This window comes from Tupaia chinensis, unplaced genomic scaffold (assembly GCF_000334495.1).
Source record: "Tupaia chinensis unplaced genomic scaffold, TupChi_1.0 Scaffold000359_1, whole genome shotgun sequence".
NCBI classification, from domain to species: domain Eukaryota; kingdom Metazoa; phylum Chordata; class Mammalia; order Scandentia; family Tupaiidae; genus Tupaia; species Tupaia belangeri.
In genome coordinates, this window is record NW_006159855.1 from 1,112,892 (window position 1) to 1,130,097 (window position 17,206).

At 47.0% G+C, this 17,206-nt stretch overlaps 1 protein-coding gene across 3 annotated transcripts in view; it reads left to right on the plus strand.

Moving 5' to 3' along the window:
• TICRR (TOPBP1 interacting checkpoint and replication regulator) overlaps positions 1-17,206 on the plus strand; it is a 112,469-nt gene that overhangs the window by 94,274 nt on the left and 989 nt on the right. For all 3 annotated transcript variants that reach the window (XM_027773550.1, XM_027773549.1, XM_006152794.3), the window contains 7 exons: positions 1,277-1,423; positions 4,611-4,701; positions 8,835-8,893; positions 10,180-10,314; positions 11,504-11,661; positions 13,997-16,037; positions 16,153-16,278. In XM_027773550.1, coding sequence (XP_027629351.1) covers positions 1,277-1,423; positions 4,611-4,701; positions 8,835-8,893; positions 10,180-10,314; positions 11,504-11,661; positions 13,997-16,037; positions 16,153-16,278 — 2,757 coding nt within the window. The remainder of the gene's footprint in view (positions 1-1,276; positions 1,424-4,610; positions 4,702-8,834; positions 8,894-10,179; positions 10,315-11,503; positions 11,662-13,996; positions 16,038-16,152; positions 16,279-17,206) is intronic.

The following is a 17,206-nucleotide window of genomic DNA, read 5'->3' on the forward strand; positions in this document are numbered from 1 at the left end:
GGAAAGAGATGGACCTTTCATAGAGTCCAGTCACGCATGATCCCCTTCTCTCTAGTCTGCTGGACCTGGCACTCGGATGTGTGTCCAGTGAGTTTCAGGCAACTGGGTGGGGATTCAAACTGTTCAGCATGTGGAATCTAGCTACTTTCAACAGTACATACCATAGCACTACGGAGTTAGCACTAGATAACTTTGATGAAATGGACAGATTTCTAGAAAGACTTGAACTGCTAAAAATAGACTCAAGGGACCAGCGAGTGGTGTGGTGGTTAAAAGTGCTAGACACTCCCACATGGCCGACCATGGTTCAAGTCCCAGACCAGGTGACTTGCTTTCTCTCACTTTCTCTCCCTTTCTGTCTCTCTCTGGTGAGTACAAGTGTCCTATAGCAAAATAAAATAATAATAAATTGATTTTTTAAAAAAGACTCAAGACTAGAAAATCTGATAATGTGCCAGCTGGTGCCATGGTGGTTAAGGTAGCTGGATCCCACATGGCTGATTGTGCAGTGAGAGTCCCAAACCCGGTGACTTGAGAAACATGCCTAGTGCATTTGTGCACGTGTGTGTGTCCAAAATCTCAAGAGAGTGGAAGAGAAGGGACTGTGGCATGGCCATCCCCCCAGGAGGGTGATTTCTCACTTTCTCTGGCAAGCACACATGCATCATAACAAAAATCTTTATTTTTTTAAAAAAAAAAAGGACCAGCAGGTGACATGGTGGTTAAGGGCACTTCATTCCCACATGGCCGACAATGATTTGAGTCCCGGATCTGGCGACTTGCTTTCTCACTTTCTCTCTCACTCTGTCCCTCTCTGGCCAAATTAAATAAACTGAAATAAATTAATACAGTTAAAATAAGAAGTAATTATTTTAAAAAGAGAGAGAGAGAGGGAAAAAGGGTTCTTTTTGTGAGGGTTGGTAATAACTTAATTTTTATGCTCAGTTGATATTTGACCAGAATGCCAAGACAATTTGATGGGGGAATAAATGGTCTTGAATAATTCTGAGACAATTAGATATCCACAGTCAAAAGAATGACATTGGGCTCTTACCTGGTGCAAAATAACATGCAAGTTTTTTGGATTTGTAAGAGTAAATAATTTAAATGTATTATGGGAGGTATACTTTTTTTAAGGAAATCTTACTAGTAAATGTGAACATAGCAGTCTGCAGAGTTCCTTAAGCAGCTTCTCTATTTTGGATATGTCTCTTCTCAAATATGCCAATTACTGATGACAATATTTAGCTGTTTTTTTTTTCTTGGATGCTTTCAGAAGTGACCAAAGTTCGAAGAAATCTCTTCAACCAGGAAATGCTTTCTCCTTCAAAAAGATCACTAAAGCGAGGGTTACCCAGAAGCCAGTCTGTGTCAGCTGTGGAAGGTTTGGAGCATAAACCTGAGAACTTAAAGAAGACCAAAGGTGCTACATTTCAGGGTGACCAAGAAAAAGCAGGGTTTGGGGTCAGCAGGTGGTGTGGAAATTAAGGAGCTGGACCCCACAAGGCCAACTGCACAGTTTGAATCCCAGACTCAGCGGCTTGAAAAACACTCTGGGCACATGTGTGCATGTGACCAAAATCTGGAGAGGAGACTACAGAAGTGATTATGGCACGGCCATTCCCCCTGGGGACAGTTTCTCTCACACATATCTCCACCTCCCCTACAACCCCACCCCTCTGGCAAGCACATATACCCTAAAGCAAAAGAAAAAAGAAAAGCACAAAAGAAAAAGCAAGGCTCTTTCTGTGAGGGATGGTAACATAATGTCTCCTTTTTTTTTTTTTTTTTTTTGGAGAGATTTTCACTGTAGGGCGCGTGCGCTCGCCAGACAGACAGAGAGAGACATAGAGACAGAAAGCGAGAAATCACCCCCCAGGGGGGATGGTCACGCCGCAATCCCTTCTCCTCCATTCTCCTCTCGGGATCTTGGGCACGCACGCACACGCGCCCGGCGTGAGTTTTAAGCCACCGGGTCCGGGACACGAACCGCGGTCGACTACGTGGGAGTCCAGCGACATAGCCATTACGCTAACTGCTGGTTCCCATGTCTCCTTTTTCATTCCTGGGTTTGATAGTTTGAGCCTTCCCTCTTTCCTTGATCAGTCTAGATAAAGATTTGTCAGTCTTACTGTTTTTGTTTTTTCCAAATAACTTACTTTTGGCTTCATTGATTTTTCTCCATTTTTCTAATCTCGATTTATTTCCTTTTTATTGCTTGGTTTTAGTTCTTTTTGTATTTTTTGTAAGATGAAGATTAGGTTTCGATTTGAGATCTTTGTTCTTTATTAATACATGCATTTACAGCCAGAAATTTCACCCTGAGCATTGCTTTAGCTGTATTTTATAAGTGTAGGTATGCTGGAGCCAGCAAGTGGTGTAGTGGTTAAGGCATTGGACATGCCCACATGGCTGACCACAGTTTGAGCCCTGGACCTGGTGGCTTGCTTTCTTGCTTTCCCTCTCTCCTTGTCTCTCTGGTGAGCACATGTGCCCTATAGAAAACTTAAAAATAGTAATTATTGAAAACAAAACAACTTCTGGTTGGCTTGTTGTTTGTCCCAGATGTCATCACCATCTCAGGACGCTGTGAGGTTTTACAGTTGCTGCTGATTGTTTTCAGTAACGCTCATGGGGAAAAGGTGGTTTGCACTGGCTAAGTTCTGGGTCAGGTTTAACAGGGACAGGCCTTGTGTGTAACCCTTCTGCCCCATCCAGAGACTACTAGGCTGTTGGTTAATTCTTGCTGTGACTATGGGCTGTTGATCTTCAAGGCTACCTTGGGAAAAGACTGATTTTTGCCAGTGGTCTCTTTTATGGAGGAGAGTTTCTTTTTCTTTCTTTCTTTCTTTCTTTTTTTTTTGAGGTCCCTACTCTACCATTTCTGCTGATGTCACTCCCTCCTACCCCAAGTTTTGCTGTAGGGCTCATGTGCTAGCCAGAGAGAGAGACAGAAATAGAGGGAAAGTGACAGACTGGGGGTATGGCTATGCCACAATCCCTCTTACTCCATCCTTTTGGAATTGAGGCATGCATGCACAGCTTCCCGGTGTGTTTCTCAAGGCCCCATGTCCTGGACTAAAACTGCAGAGTCAGCCCTGTGGGATCCAGCTGCCTTAACCTCTATACCCCTGCTGGCCCCTAAAGGACAGTGTTTTTGGAGGTCCTTACTCTAATTCCTGCTGATGTCACTCCTCTTTCTGATCATTGTTAACCTACTTTAAACCAGTCTTCCCTCGAGTAGCTTGGTTATCCACTCTACTGAAATTTATCTTAAGAGTTACAATTTTGGGGGCCAGCAGGTGGCATGATGGCTAAGGGGACTCCCACATGGTATGGTTCGAGTCCTGGACTTGATGACTTGCTTTCTCACTTTCCCTCCCCACTTTCCCCCATCCTTGTGTGTTTGTGTGTCCTTCTCTGGTCAAATTTAAATAAATAAAGAAAGAAAGAATGCTATTCACAATGCCCTTCACTTTAAAATAAAAAAGAGTTATAATTTTTGTGGCATGTTAGCATTTTCACATTTTATTTCATTTAATCATAAATGCACCAGCTAGGTGGCTGGATGGGTTAGTTCTAACAGGTGAGCACCAGATAAATGTTTCTCTAATAATGTATATTGGCTTTGTCATGATTTAATCTCTAATAATGCTGATAACTTATCTTTGTCATGTGGAGTCTTGTAAGTACAGAACTTGGCACAGAGCCTAAGCTCCACTCCAACTAGGTAAAAAGCCATATATTGAATGTTGCTATTCATTGCTATGCTAGATCAGTAATTACTTATTAAATTTTTAAAAATAATACATGAATGAAATTTAACATAGTAATCTATTTTAAATTTTGATCTTACTAAATTGCTTAAAAAAAAAAAAGTTTAGGGCCCAGCAGGAGGCTGGACTCCCACATGGCTGACCATGTTTTGATTCCAGACCTGGTGGCTTACTTTCTCACTTTCCCTTTCTCTGTGTCTCTCTAGTTAGCACACATGCCCTATACCAAATTTAAAAAGTCAGGGGGTTACCAGCAGTTAGTGTAATGGCTATGTCGCTGGACTCCCACGTAGTCGACCGTGGTTCAAGTCCTGGACCTGGCAGCTTAAATTCACGCTGGGCACGTGTGCACCCGTGCCCAAGATCCCAAGAGAAGAATGGAGGAGAATCAATTGCGGCGTGGCCATCCCCCCTGGGGGGTGATTTCTCACTTTCTATCTCTCTGTCTCTCTCTTTATGGCGAGCGCATGTGCCCTCTAGCGAAAACCTCTCAAAAAAAAATAATAATTCTTGCAAAAAAACTTTTTTTTTTTTTGTGGAGAGTTTTTGCTATAGAGTGCGTGTGCTCGCCACAGAGACACAGAGAGATAGCGAGAAATCACCCCCTGGTGGGGATGGCCACATTTCAATCCCTTCTTCATTCTCCTCTCATTAAGCCACAGGGTTGGGGACTTGAACGTGGTTGACTACGTGGGAGTTCAGTGACCTAGCCATTACGCCATCCTCTAGTCCCTCAAAACGTTTTTTTTAATTTACATGGTCTCTTCTGCTTGGCTGCTACATCTTGATAAGGTTAAGTAAAATTTATGATTCATGCTTCTTTTTACACTTTAGGTTATCACAGACTGCTGACTAAGAGTGTGACCGAGACTCCTGTACATAAGCAAATCTCCAGAAGGCTGCTTCACAGGCAAATCAAGGGCAGGTGCGTGATGTCCTTGTCCAGGCCTCCACACTACCTTCATAATGACCGGTGCTACTGTGTGCCTTCTCTCAACCTCCCTGTCTAAATCTGAACCATGTTGCGTATAACCAGGTAACACTCTGTAAAAATCTCGGAGGGCAGACTTGTGCGGAAGGGACTCTTATCTGACTTCTTTCACCAGGCATAATCATTTTGAGGTTTATCCATATTGTTGCAAGTATCTATAGTGCATCCCTTTTAATTGCTGTGTAATAGTCCATTGAACTGATAATCTACAATTGTTAAATATTTATCTGTTAACATAGGGAAGAGTGTGTCTTTACTCCTGAAGGGGAAGGCTGGCAATCTAGGGATTCTACCTTGGCCCTTGCTAGAGGAGGTATGGCTGGAGCTGCAATTTTTTCACCGGTGATTGGCTGGAGGAGGACAGATTATGTCTGAAGTTATCTGTCTTGCTTGGCTGACCCTTACCTTTGGATTAAGAGAGCTCTTTCCTTGGGGCTTTTTGTCTGCACCAGTTGGTGTACCCGGGTTTTTAGTTTCTCTAGCACTTGGCCTGGGATACATGTACCAGAGAGGTCACCCCTGTCTTTACTCAGGTCCGGAGGTTCCCCAGCTAGGCTGGCTCCCCTCCACCTTTCAGAGTCATTTTTCAGTTTGTTTTATGTATAGTGTCCAGGGCTTGTAGCTGGCCCTGGTCACTGTTAGTTTGAGTGATGAGGGTTAGGGTCAATTTGGGGCAATAGGGTCAGCGTTAGGGTTTGGGTTGTGGTAGGCGTAGCGTTAGGGTTAGATTGAGGGTTAGCGTTAGGGATGAGTGTTAAGGTGAGGGTTGGGGTTTGGGTTATGCTTTGGGTTAGGGTTATGGTTAGGCTTAGGGGTTAGGTTTACAGTTAGGAGCTAGGGTTAGGGTTACGGTTAGAGTTACGGTTAGAGTTAGGGTAGGGTAAGTGTTATGGTTAGATATAGGGTCATGACTAGGGTTAGGGGTGAGGGTTAGGGTTCGTTTTCAAGTTATCTTTCCAGTTTTGGTTAGTGTTATGATTAGAGTCAGGTGCTAGGGTTCGGTCTCAGTGTTAGGCTTAGGGTTAGAGTTAGACTTACAATAGGGTTACGGTTAGGGGTAGATTTAGGTGGAGGATTAGTTTCATGGGTGAGGATTAGGCTTAGGGTTCCGGTCTGGGCTACGGTTTCGGTTAGTGTTATGGTTAGCGTCAGGAGTTAGGGTGAGGGTTAGTGGTTGGGAATAGGGTTAGTGTTTGGGTGCTGGCTAAAACTGGGCGAATGTTAGGGTTAAATTTAGGTTTAGGGTCAGGGATAGGGTTGAGGGTTATGTTTCTGGCTAGGGTCCGGGCAAGGCTAAAGTCAGGAGAAGGGGTATGGTGAGGTTCAGGGGTCATGGTTAGGGTGGGGCGATAGGGTCGGCCTTAAGGTTAGGTTTAGGGTTGTGGAAGGGTTAGGGTGAGGGTTACATTGAGGGTTATGGATAGGAGGAAGTGTTAGGGACAGGGTGGGGGTTTGGCTTGGGGTTTGGGATAGGATTATAGTTGGGCTTAAGGGTTAGGTTTCTGGTTAGGGGCCACGGTAAGGATTACGGTTAGGGGTACGGTAGGGTGCGTGTTATGGTTAGATTTAGGATCAGGGCTAGGGTTAGCGGTGAGGGTTAGGGTTAGTGGTGAGGGTTAGGGTTAGTTTTGGGGTTAGGTGGACGGTTCTGGTTAGCCTTATGCTTATGGTCAGGAGTTAGGGTGAGGGCTAGTGGTTGGTGCTAGGGTTAGAGTTCGGGTTCTGCTTGCAGGAGGGTGAGTGTTAGGGTAAATTTAGGTTCAGGGTCCGGGGTAGGGTTGAGTGATAGGGGTAGGATTAGGGTCCGGGCTAGGCTGAAGTCGGGGTGAAGGGGTACGGTGAGGCTCAGGGGTCAGGGTTACAGTGGGCCGATGAGGTCAGATTTAGGGTTAGGTTTAGGGTTGCGGATGGGTTAGGGTGAGGGTTAGATTGAGCATTAGGATTAGGGGGGACTTTTAGGGTCAGGGTTGGGGTTTGGCTCATGGTTTGGGTTAGGCTTATGATAGGGGATAGGGCTTAGGTTTTGGGTAAGGGGCTAGGGTTAGGGTTATGGTTAGGGGTACGGTTTGGTGCATATTATGGTAAGATTTAGGGTCACGGCTAGGTTTAGCGGTAAGGGTAAGGGTTAGCTTTTGGGTTAGGTGGACGATTTTGGTTAGCGTTTCACTGAGGGTCAAGAGTTAGGGTGAGGGTTAGTGGTTGGGGCTAGGGTTAGGGTTCGGGTTCTGCTTGCAGGAGGGTGAGTGTTAGGGTAAATTTAAGTTTAGGGTCCAGGGTAGGGTTGAGTGATAGGGTCCGGGCTAGGCTGATGTTGGAGTGAAGGCGTACGGTGAGGCTCAGGGGTTAGGGTTAGGGTTACGTTTAGGGTCGCGGATGGGTTAGGGTGAGGGTTAGGTTGAGCATTAGGATTAGGGGGGACTTTTTAGGGTCAGGGTTGGAGTTTGCCTCATGTTTTGGGTTAGGCTTATGATAGGGCTTAGGGATTAGGTTTCGGGTTAGGGGCTAAGATTAGGGTTAAGCTTAGGGGTACAGTTTGGTGCGTGTTATGGTTAGATTTAGGGTCACGGGTAGGGTTAGCAGTGAGGGTTAGGGTTAGTTTTCGGGTTAGGTGGACGGTTTTGGTTATCGTTTCGCTGAGGGTCAGGAGTTAGGGTGAGGGCTAGTGGTTGGGGCTAGGGTTGGGGTTCGGGTTCTGCTTACAGGAAGGTGAGTGTTAGGGTAAATTTAGGTTCAGGGTCCGGGGTAGGGTTGAGTGATAGGGGTAGGATTAAGTCCTGGGCTAGGCTGAAGTCGGGGTGAACGGGTACCGTGAGGCTCAGGGGTCAGGGTTAGGGTGAGGGCTAGTGGTTGGGGCTAGGGTTGGGGTTCGGGTTCTGCTTACAGGAAGGTGAGTGTTAGGGTAAATTTAGGTTCAGGGTCCGGGGTAGGGTTGAGTGATAGGGGTAGGATTAAGTCCTGGGCTAGGCTGAAGTCGGGGTGAACGGGTACCGTGAGGCTCAGGGGTCAGGGTTAGGGTGGGCCGATGGGGTCAGGCTCAGGGTAGGTTTAGGGTTGCGGAAAGGTTAGGGTGAGGGTTAGATTGAGCGTTAGGATTAGGGGGGACTTTTAGGCTCATGATTTGGGTTAGGCTTATGTTAGGGGTTAGGTTTCGGGTAAGGGGCTAGGGTTAGGGTTCAGGTTAGGGATACGTTTTGGTGCGTGTTATGGTTGGATTTAGGGTCACGGCTTGGGTTAGCGGTGAGGGTTAGGGTCAGTTTTCTGATTAGGTGGACGGTTTTGGTTAGCATTTCGCTGAGGGTCAGGAGTTAGGGTAAGGGCTAGTGGTTGGGGCTAGGGTTGGGGTTCGAGTTCTGCTTACAGGAAGGTGAGTGTTAGGGTAAATTTAGGTTCAGGGTCCAGGGTAGGGTTGAGGGATAGGGGTAGGATTAGGGCCCGGGCTAGGCTGAAGTCGGGGTGAAGGGGTACGGTGAGGCTCAGTGGTCAGGCTTAGGGTTACGTTTAGGGTTGCAGAAGGATTAGGGTGACGGTTAGATTGAGCGTTAGGATCAGGGGGCACTTTTCGGGTCAGGGTTGGGGTTTGGCTCATTGTTTGCTTTAGGCTTATGGTCTGGGTTAGGCTTGTGGTCCGGGTTAGGGGTCAGGTTTTGGGTTAGGGGCTAGATTTAGGGTTACGGTTAGGGGTACGTTAGGGTGAACGTTATGGTTAGATTTATGTTTAGGGCTACGTTAAACGGTGAGGGTTAGGGTTAGGTTTTTGGTAAGGTTTTTGGTTAGGTTGATGTTTTTTGTTAGGGTTAGGTTTTAGGATTTGGTTTTGGCATTACGGTCAGGGTTAGGGTTCGGCTTACAGCAGGATTAGGGTTAGATTAAGTTGAGGATTCTGGTCAGGTGTCAGCATTATGGTTAGATTTAGGGCCATGTGGGAGTGTCATGTACCTTAAGAGCCGCACCACCTGCTGGTGCTCACCATGTGATCTCCGTTGCTTTGTTAGATCAGAACCTGCATCTGTCTCCAAGAGGCAATTTTAAATGATATCAGATATTCCTTTTGCTTCTTGTTCCTCAAGGTCCTCTGATTTTGGTCTCAATATTGAAGTTGTTGAAGAGTCCCCCGAAAAAGATGATGGTCAGTACAATGTTTATTTTCTTTTCTCGTTTATTTGTTTGCATTTTACCTAGCTTCCATGATATCTTTTCTTGCACTTGTAATGTACTCCACATACTAAGATATTTTTCAAAAATTGTGATGGTTCTGGGCCTTTAATGCAGCTCAGTATTTATAAGTGAAAGATTTTTAGTTTGTTAGTAGGATGTGTGTGTGTGTGTGCAAGGAGTTGGGGAAAATAAGAAATCATACCCCAGGTGGGATGGCCATGCCATAATCCCTTATCCATTCTCTTCCCGGGATCTTAGGCCTGCATACACACTCAATGTGAGTTTCAAACCACTGGGTCTGGGACTGAAACCACAGCTGGCCATGTGGGAATCCAGTGATGTAACCACTATGACATCTGCTGGCTCCCCAACCCTGTTAGTTTCTTTTTTAGAAAAAGAATTAGTTTTTAAATTTTACTCATTTTTATATTTTTAATTTGACCAAGGATAGAGAAAGGGAAAGTGAGAAAGCAAGCCACCAGGTCTGGAACTCAAACCATGGTAGTCAGCACCCTAACTGCCATGCCACCCACCTCCCTCCCCCAATTTGTTTTTTTAAGAGACACTTAAGTCTTTTTTTTTTTTTAAGAATTATTTATTTCTATTTATTCATTCATTTGTTTTAATTTGACTAGAGAGAAACACAGCAAGAGAGGGAAAGCTAGAAATCAAGCCACCAGGTCCAAGACCCAAACCATGGTTGGCCATGTGAGAGTATCTAGCACCTTAACCACCACGCCACCTTCTGGCCCCCAGAAGTCTCTTAATGCCAGCATTTTTTTTTTCTTGGAGAGGTTTTTGCTATAGGCCATGTGCGCTCGCCACACAGCCTGAGACAGACAGACAGCATGAAATCACCCCCCGGGGGGGATGGCCATGCCGCAATCCCTTCTCCTCTTGGGGTCTTGGGCACGCATGCACACGCACCCAGCGTGAGTTTAAGCCACCGGGTCTGGGACTCGAACCGCAGTTGACTATGTGGGAGTCCAGCGACCATTACGGTAACTGCTGCTCCCCAATGCCAGTATTTTAAAAATTTCTGTCTTCTATGTGTCATTACATAAGTTTTTCCAATTATTCGTTTTAAAAAAATTTGCTATAGGACACAGAGAGAGACAAAGAAAGCAAGTCGCTTGGTCCAGGACTCAAACTGTGGTCAGCCACATAGGAGTCCAGCATCTTAACCACCACACAATCTGCTGGTCCGAAGTTTGCCTATTTTTGTAACTAGTTATTGACATAGTTCTGGTTTTGCAGAAAGAAGTTTAAGACGAAGTCCGCGAATCAAGCAGTTGTCATTTAGCAGGACAAACTCTGGTTCCTTTTATCCTGTATCTCAGCCGAAGTCTCGAAGTGTGCAAAGAATACACTCGTTTCAGCACAATAAGTCAGGTAACCTGTAGGCCTATCTGCCTTTACAAGTCTGTGCTTAGTGGGAAAGTGTTCTGGGGGAAAACATGAAATTTGGACTTTTCTTCCTTCACATTGGAGGAACACAGGTACTGTGTAATTGAGGTTGAGGCAATGACTAGATGACGTGGCCTTTTTCATTAGTCATCTCTGCACTCCTACTACTGGCTGTCCACACTATCCTTAGAGAGGTGTTATTACAGGTCGTCCTTTGTTCATGAGGAAGTTACCCATAATAGTAACCATATAGCCAGATCCTATACCCTCTGGTCCTAGGTAGAAGGTAGTATGTTTGTATGTTCATTCTTTAGTTTTTGCCATAGGCTGTGTGCATTCAACATAAAGAGGTAGAGAGACTGTGAGAGGGAAAGTGAGAAATCACTCCCTTGTGGGGAGCAGCTGCACCATAATCCCTTCTCCATTCTCTTCCTCTTGGGATTTTTGGGCACACATGCACCTGGTGTGCCCCCCCCCCTTTTAATTATTTATCTCCAATTTGACCACAGTCGCCCATGTGGGAGTCCAGCACCTTTAACCACCACGCCACCTACGAGCCTGTTTATTCTTTTATTCATTATTAGGTTGTCTGATTTGTGTTTTTACATTTATATTTACAAATTAAACTATTTCAGTTGCCTCTAGTTCCTAGCATAGAAGCTATCGTCTTACTAAAATTAAGAAAGCAGCAATCATTTGCAGTTACTGATGTCCCAAAGTGCAATATTCCCCCCCCAGTCACTTGTAGAGAAGTCTTGTTGTGGCCCAGCTGTAGTCATGCAAACAGAAAGACACTATTGCTGGGTGGCTGAGGCTGCATAGGAGGCCTGGGTTCCATTCCCAGCCCAACCTAAACTGACCACATGCCTGAACTCGGCATGCTCTCTTCCAACCTCCCTCATGCACACATTCTCTTTAGTTTTTATAGTTTTTGCTATAGAACAAAAGAGAGAGAGGGGGAGAAAGCGAGAAATTTCTTCTCTATTCTGTATGTACACATGCCTGGTGTGTTACTCAAGCCACTGGGTTTGGGGCTTGAATGTCTCAGTTGGCCATGTAAGATCCATCTGTGATAATCACACCTCCAGCTGGCCTCTAACCTCCTCTTTCCAAAAAAAAAGTATTACCACCATTTTTATTGTATGAATTATCTAATGTTGTTTCTAACTTGCAGACCAAAGAGAACATTCTCCTGTCCAAAGTATTCGGTCTCCCAAGAGGCTTCTTTTTGGAGCAGTGTCTGAGATGATCAGTCCCTCTGAGAAGGGTTCATTCCAGATTAAAAGATCTTCAAGAAACATGTTGGATTCTGGGATATCTACAGCCTACCAGGTATAAAGGTTCTATAACATGTAAATCTATAACATGTAAAATAATATAGTCTGGGGTAGCAGAAATGTGGCCAAGGAACCCACAGAGTCCATTAGGGAAGAGAAGGCAGGTGATCTGCAGACTCTATAGACATTCGGGGTATTTGGGTTGAGCCACGTGAATGATTATTGAGCTAGTGGGAACGTAAAGTAGCAAGTTTAGTGGGGACTGAGGCGGTGGGGAGGAGACAGAGGTGGTCTTATCTACTCTCTTGGCTTCATCTACCGTTTATATTATTACTACATTTCTGTCTTTCTGCAATGAAAGTTTGTTCATTTCATTCTAGATGAATGAAAGCCATCTAGCTCTGTTTGGTCACCCACTCTGTCCAGTTTTCATGTCAGAAACCTGGGAGTCATCCTTAACGTCTTCTCCCATGGCAGTCATTCAACTTACTAGTTCTGCCCACTTTATTTACAAACTGTCTCTTGTACCCACCTCTTCTCCCTCCCTGCAGTTCCTGCCCTAGTTCAGGTCTACCTGGAACATGTCAACAGCCCTTCCCAAACACTCTAATCCATTAGTGATCTTCTGAAATGTTCATCTGATTTGTGTTAAATGGTCACTTTCTTCAAAGCTCTGCAGCCTCTTCACCTGCTAAAAGTGGGTCTTAGAGGCTAGGGAAAACATAGAGCTAATGGACAAGGGCTTGAAACTCATACGTCACATGTGCCAGCCAGGTGGCATGATGTTTAAGGTGTTGGTTCCAGACTTGTGGCTTGAAAAATACACTGGGCACGTATGCATGTATGGCCAATATCCCCAGAGGAACATGGAGATGGGACTGTGGTATGACTATCTCTCTCCTGACCTCTGAGAGTGCTTTCTCATTCTCTCTCTCTCCCTCCCTATCATGAAAAAAGAAAAGAAAAGAAAATCACAGGTCACAGGTAGTCTCCTCCACAGCAGGCAGGCCAGGTCCTCCATGGTCTGGTCCCTGCTTGGCCATCCTCGCCCTCACCCTCCTGCTTTACTCTCCAACTTCCCAGCAATATGAGGCTGGGACTGTCCTGTCTATACACAGCTGTTGTTTGTTACCTTTATGCCTTTGCTCACAGTGTGTTCTGTGCCCCAAGCCTCCCCATTTTTCCAGACTTTGCTCCCTCTGCAGACACCCATTCTCAAAGACCTGACTCACGCCTTCCTCCCCTCCACGTAGCTGGGTCACACATCCCTCCTCTGTCCTAAACACTCCTTATATATCCTCACTGAGCATAAACACCAGCTTCACTGGGCTTCCTGTGAGACTAACAAGGAAGGTTGTGGAGAAGATAGTTGTTTGGGCCTGGCTGTGGTGGTGCAAGTGTAGGGCACTGCTGCATTAGGCTAGGGCCGCTTGGGAGGCCAGATGATAGCATGCACCTGTGCTCCTAGCTCACTTGTCAGCTGGGCCAGGAGGATTGCGACATGGTGACACCCTGTCAAAATACCTCTCCATTTCTCTCTCCTTAAATAGAAAAGATAGATGATAAAATCTCCAATAGGTAAGGAGGGCTAATTACATTCCTTGCATAAATAGAACTTTGTTTTTCTGAGATTTTATCTGTTGCTGTCCTCATGTATCTGTAAATCCCAAGCCACTCTCACATGCACACACATGTTTAGTAAACACAAGATCTGCAAATGTGAGTAGCAGGTGAGGCAGCTCCAGGAGGCAGTTTAGGCAGAAGTGAGCAAGAACTATCTCGTCTGTCGAGGGCGAAGAGCTGGGGGCCAGCCATGAATGGTGGAGTGCTACGGTTAAAAATGAATGGCAGCTGAGCTGTAGTATGCAAATGATTCAAGCGATCTGTTCTTAGAATAAAGGTAGACTGGACACAGTACTTGGCCCTAGAAAAAGTGGACTCATGTAACGTCTGACTTCTGTTTTGGAGAGGAAAATGAGTTGCTATTTGAAAGTTCTATCTTAAGACCATGACTCTAACTGGCCAAATCTCCCATTTACTTTGCTAAATCATCTTGGACAATGCTAAAGCACTCCTTTTTTTTTTCAGAGAGAGAGAGAGATTTTTGCTATAGGTTTTATGTGCTCACTAGAGAGCCAGGGAGTGAGAACTCACCCCTGGGGGGATGGCCATGCTGCAATTCCTTCTCCACTTCCTTCTTGGGATTTTGGCCATGTGCACACATGCACCCAGCATTGAGTTTAAGCCACAGGGTCTGGGACTCAAACTGCAGTTGACTACATAGGAGTCCAGCAACTTAACGATTACATCATCTATGGGTCCCGCTAAAGCACTCTTCTGAGAATATGGTTCTAATAGTCAAGCACTAAAGTAAGCATTTTCCTTTTCAGACCCCCAAGAAGAGTTACCGGAAGTCTCTAAGCTTTCCTAAAACTACACCAAGGAGGTTCCCTTGCACATCGGAGACTCCATCGAGCATGCCAGAGAGGCTGCAGAGATCCCCTGCAGAATCGACACCTGCAAAGCAGGCAGTTTTCAAGGAATCCTTAAACTCATCACTGGGCTGTGAGTCACCTGCAGAACCCACAGTCACTCCCGAAAAAGGACACTCCCTGGCAGGAGAGGCCACTCCTCTTGAAACACAGGCACCAAGGACTCCCCCAAGGAAAGGTGCTCAGCCACCTGGGTTTTTGCCCAGTTGTTCCTGGCCCCCCTCAGTGGGTTCTGGGCTGGAAAGCTCCCCCTGCCCAGCATCCACCACCCAGCCCCAGAATGAGTGTCTGACTCCTGCCCGGTACTCTCTCAGGACACCTCCACGAGCAGCAGCCTTCATGGGCACGTCTCAGAATAAAAAATGCTGGCAGCCCTCTGTCCCCGGAGTCCTGCAGCCAGAGGAACCAGCACAGAAACCAAAGGCTAAAGCTGTCAAAACCCCAAGGAGACTAGAGAATAATACAACTATGAATTCTTCCCCACCTGATTCCCCGAAGAAACTATGTACCTCTCCTACAGGCGGGATTTCCAAGAGTCCACCTGGCGTAGAGCCCCCGCTCTCCTATTCTGTTGCTTCAACTCCCCCCCAAATTGCACAGACAGCTACAACTGCCTCTATCTCCTCACCACTGCCTTCCAAAATTGGGAAATGGGGTAGAAAGATCTCAACTTCTGAAAGAAGCTCTCTGGAGTCCTACCCTGACAGCCCAGCTGCTGTCACAGACTCTAGAAAATACTACAAGAAAGTGAGCCCCTCTCCTCACTCCTCTCCTGAAAGACAGAGTTACCTGAGCACTGGTTTCAGGGATACAGCTTCTCCTTTGCTTATTGCAAATGACACTGAGTATCTCACCGTCCTTGATGAAACTGAATGCCATGACCTTGATGACTTGCCAAGGGACAACTCACCAGTAAAAGAAGGTGAGGGGTTAAGGACAATCGTTGCTGATGGGAGGCCTTTTCTGTCTGCCTCTGGGATTCCTCCATCTCCGCCTTCCACTGGGCCCAGCTCTCCTCTGATGCCTTCCTGTGACCTGCACTGTACCACAGACCGAAGGCAATGCCAGGCTGCAGCCCAGCTGAGGAGTCTGCCAGCTTCAGCCCAAATCCAGAAAGCCTCTGCCAGCCCAGAGACCTATGAGGTTGAGCTGGAAATGCAAGCTTCAGGCCTTCCCAAGCTTCGAATTAAAAAGAGAGACCCCAGCTCTTCATTAGAGAATGAGCCTCTGAGAAGGGAGGAGAGCCCTCTGGGAGAGGAGAGCTCCTGCCCAAGTGTCAGCCTGCCCCAGGGCAGCAGGTCCACAGGCAAACCCGAACCCACCTATGTGTCCCCACCGTGCCTCCTCCCCTCACACAGCACACCTGGCAAAAGCGGGGGGCAGACCTACATCTGCCAGTCCTGTACCCCCACCCACTGCCCTTCCAGTACCCCTTCTCCTTTCCAGACAGATGTCTGTGTTCCTTGGACACCATCCCCCAAGCACAGCGGAAAGACAACGCCTGACACGATTAAGGACTGGCCCAGGAGGAAGAGAGCAGTGGATTGCAGCGCTGGCCCCTCTGCTGGGAGGGCTGAGGGCAGTGCGGACCTTCCCGGGGTGCTCCCGCTGCTAGAGTGTGAGGGAAAGGAGCAGGGCCTCGAACTGAGCATCCACAAGACTGCCATTTTAGATTTTGAGCTTGAGGGGGTATGTCAGCTGCCCGACCAATCGCCCCCCAGGGACAGTGAGCCTAAGGCTGAGGAAGTTCCGTTGGAACTGTTTGGGACGGGCTCCAGGAAGAGACCCCTGTCTGCCAAGGAGGAAGCCGAGTACCAAGCCAAGCGGGTCTGTGACAGCCTGAGCGAGGATGTGGACGTCAGTCAGCGTGGTGGGTGGTCCCCAAGTTCCAGTGTGCAGCTGCTTCCCTCCATGGGCGATGACGAGGTGTTCATCTCTGGTGAGTTCTGTTGGAGCCCACTTACACATGGTTTCTGTTGGGCACTGGATTTTGGGTTGCCCCTTGGGGAGGCTCAGGGCTCTCTGGGCTGCACTCACCGTGTGGGTCTCTCCAGGCTCCACCCCTCCTCCGGGCTGTGCCATGCGCAGCTGCCTCTCCGCCAGTGGCCTGCAGGCTCTGACCCAGTCTCCGCTGCTGTTCCAGGGCAGAACGCCGTCCTCTCAGTGCAAAGACGCCAGAGGTAATTTGTCCAAGGTCCGGCAGTGCTGCATGTGGGATGGATGGTGGTGCACCCTTCCCAGAGAAGCTCCACATTGGAACTTGTGTCCTAATAGAACCCCCTCAAAATCCTAAACCACTTGAGCTTTCCTGCTTATGGTGACAGCAGAGGGAACACCACAGCTCATGTATAGTCTTGGAATCTGAATGGGAAAGTGTTCTGAGCCAGCACAAATGACATATCAGGTCACCGGGAACGTCAGACACATTTGTGCACAGAAAAACATGTCATGACTTTCCCAAAGACCTTATATAAATACATCTTTAGAGCCAGCCATTTCCCCACAGGGGGCACACATCTGTGGTTGGCTGCACGTCAGTGTAGTCACCCCTAGGCCTTGACGGTAGTAATCAGTCTATGGGACCCCCCTGGCTCCACCCCTCCTTCCAAGCAGGGAGTGATGTAACTGCAGTGCCTGGAAACAGGCGTACAGGAGCTAGGGGCCTTGGATGGTTCCTGTCCCTAGAGACCATAAATCATGCAAAATAGCATAGTCACAGATCCCATACCTAAAATGAATGGACAGTAGATCAAAGTGAGGATTCAAACCACAGGTTCTCTGCATTTTTACAGTGGCTTGACTCAGAGTATAGCTGTTAGGGGTGGAGGTCCCAATTAAAGTGCAGTTAAGGTAGCTGGATTTCACATTGCTAAACTAAAGTTCGAGTCCTGGCCCTGGAGTCTTGAAAACATGCTGGACACATAATGCATGCCCAGATCCCAAGAGGAGAATGGAGGAGAAGGGACTGCAGTGTGGCTATCCCCCAGGGGGGATTCTTTCTCACCTTCTTCTCCTACCCCCTTCTCTGTGGTGAGCCCACATACGCTCTAGCATATTTAATAATTTTTTAAAAAAAAAGTTACCTTTTCTGCAGGATGAAAGAACCTC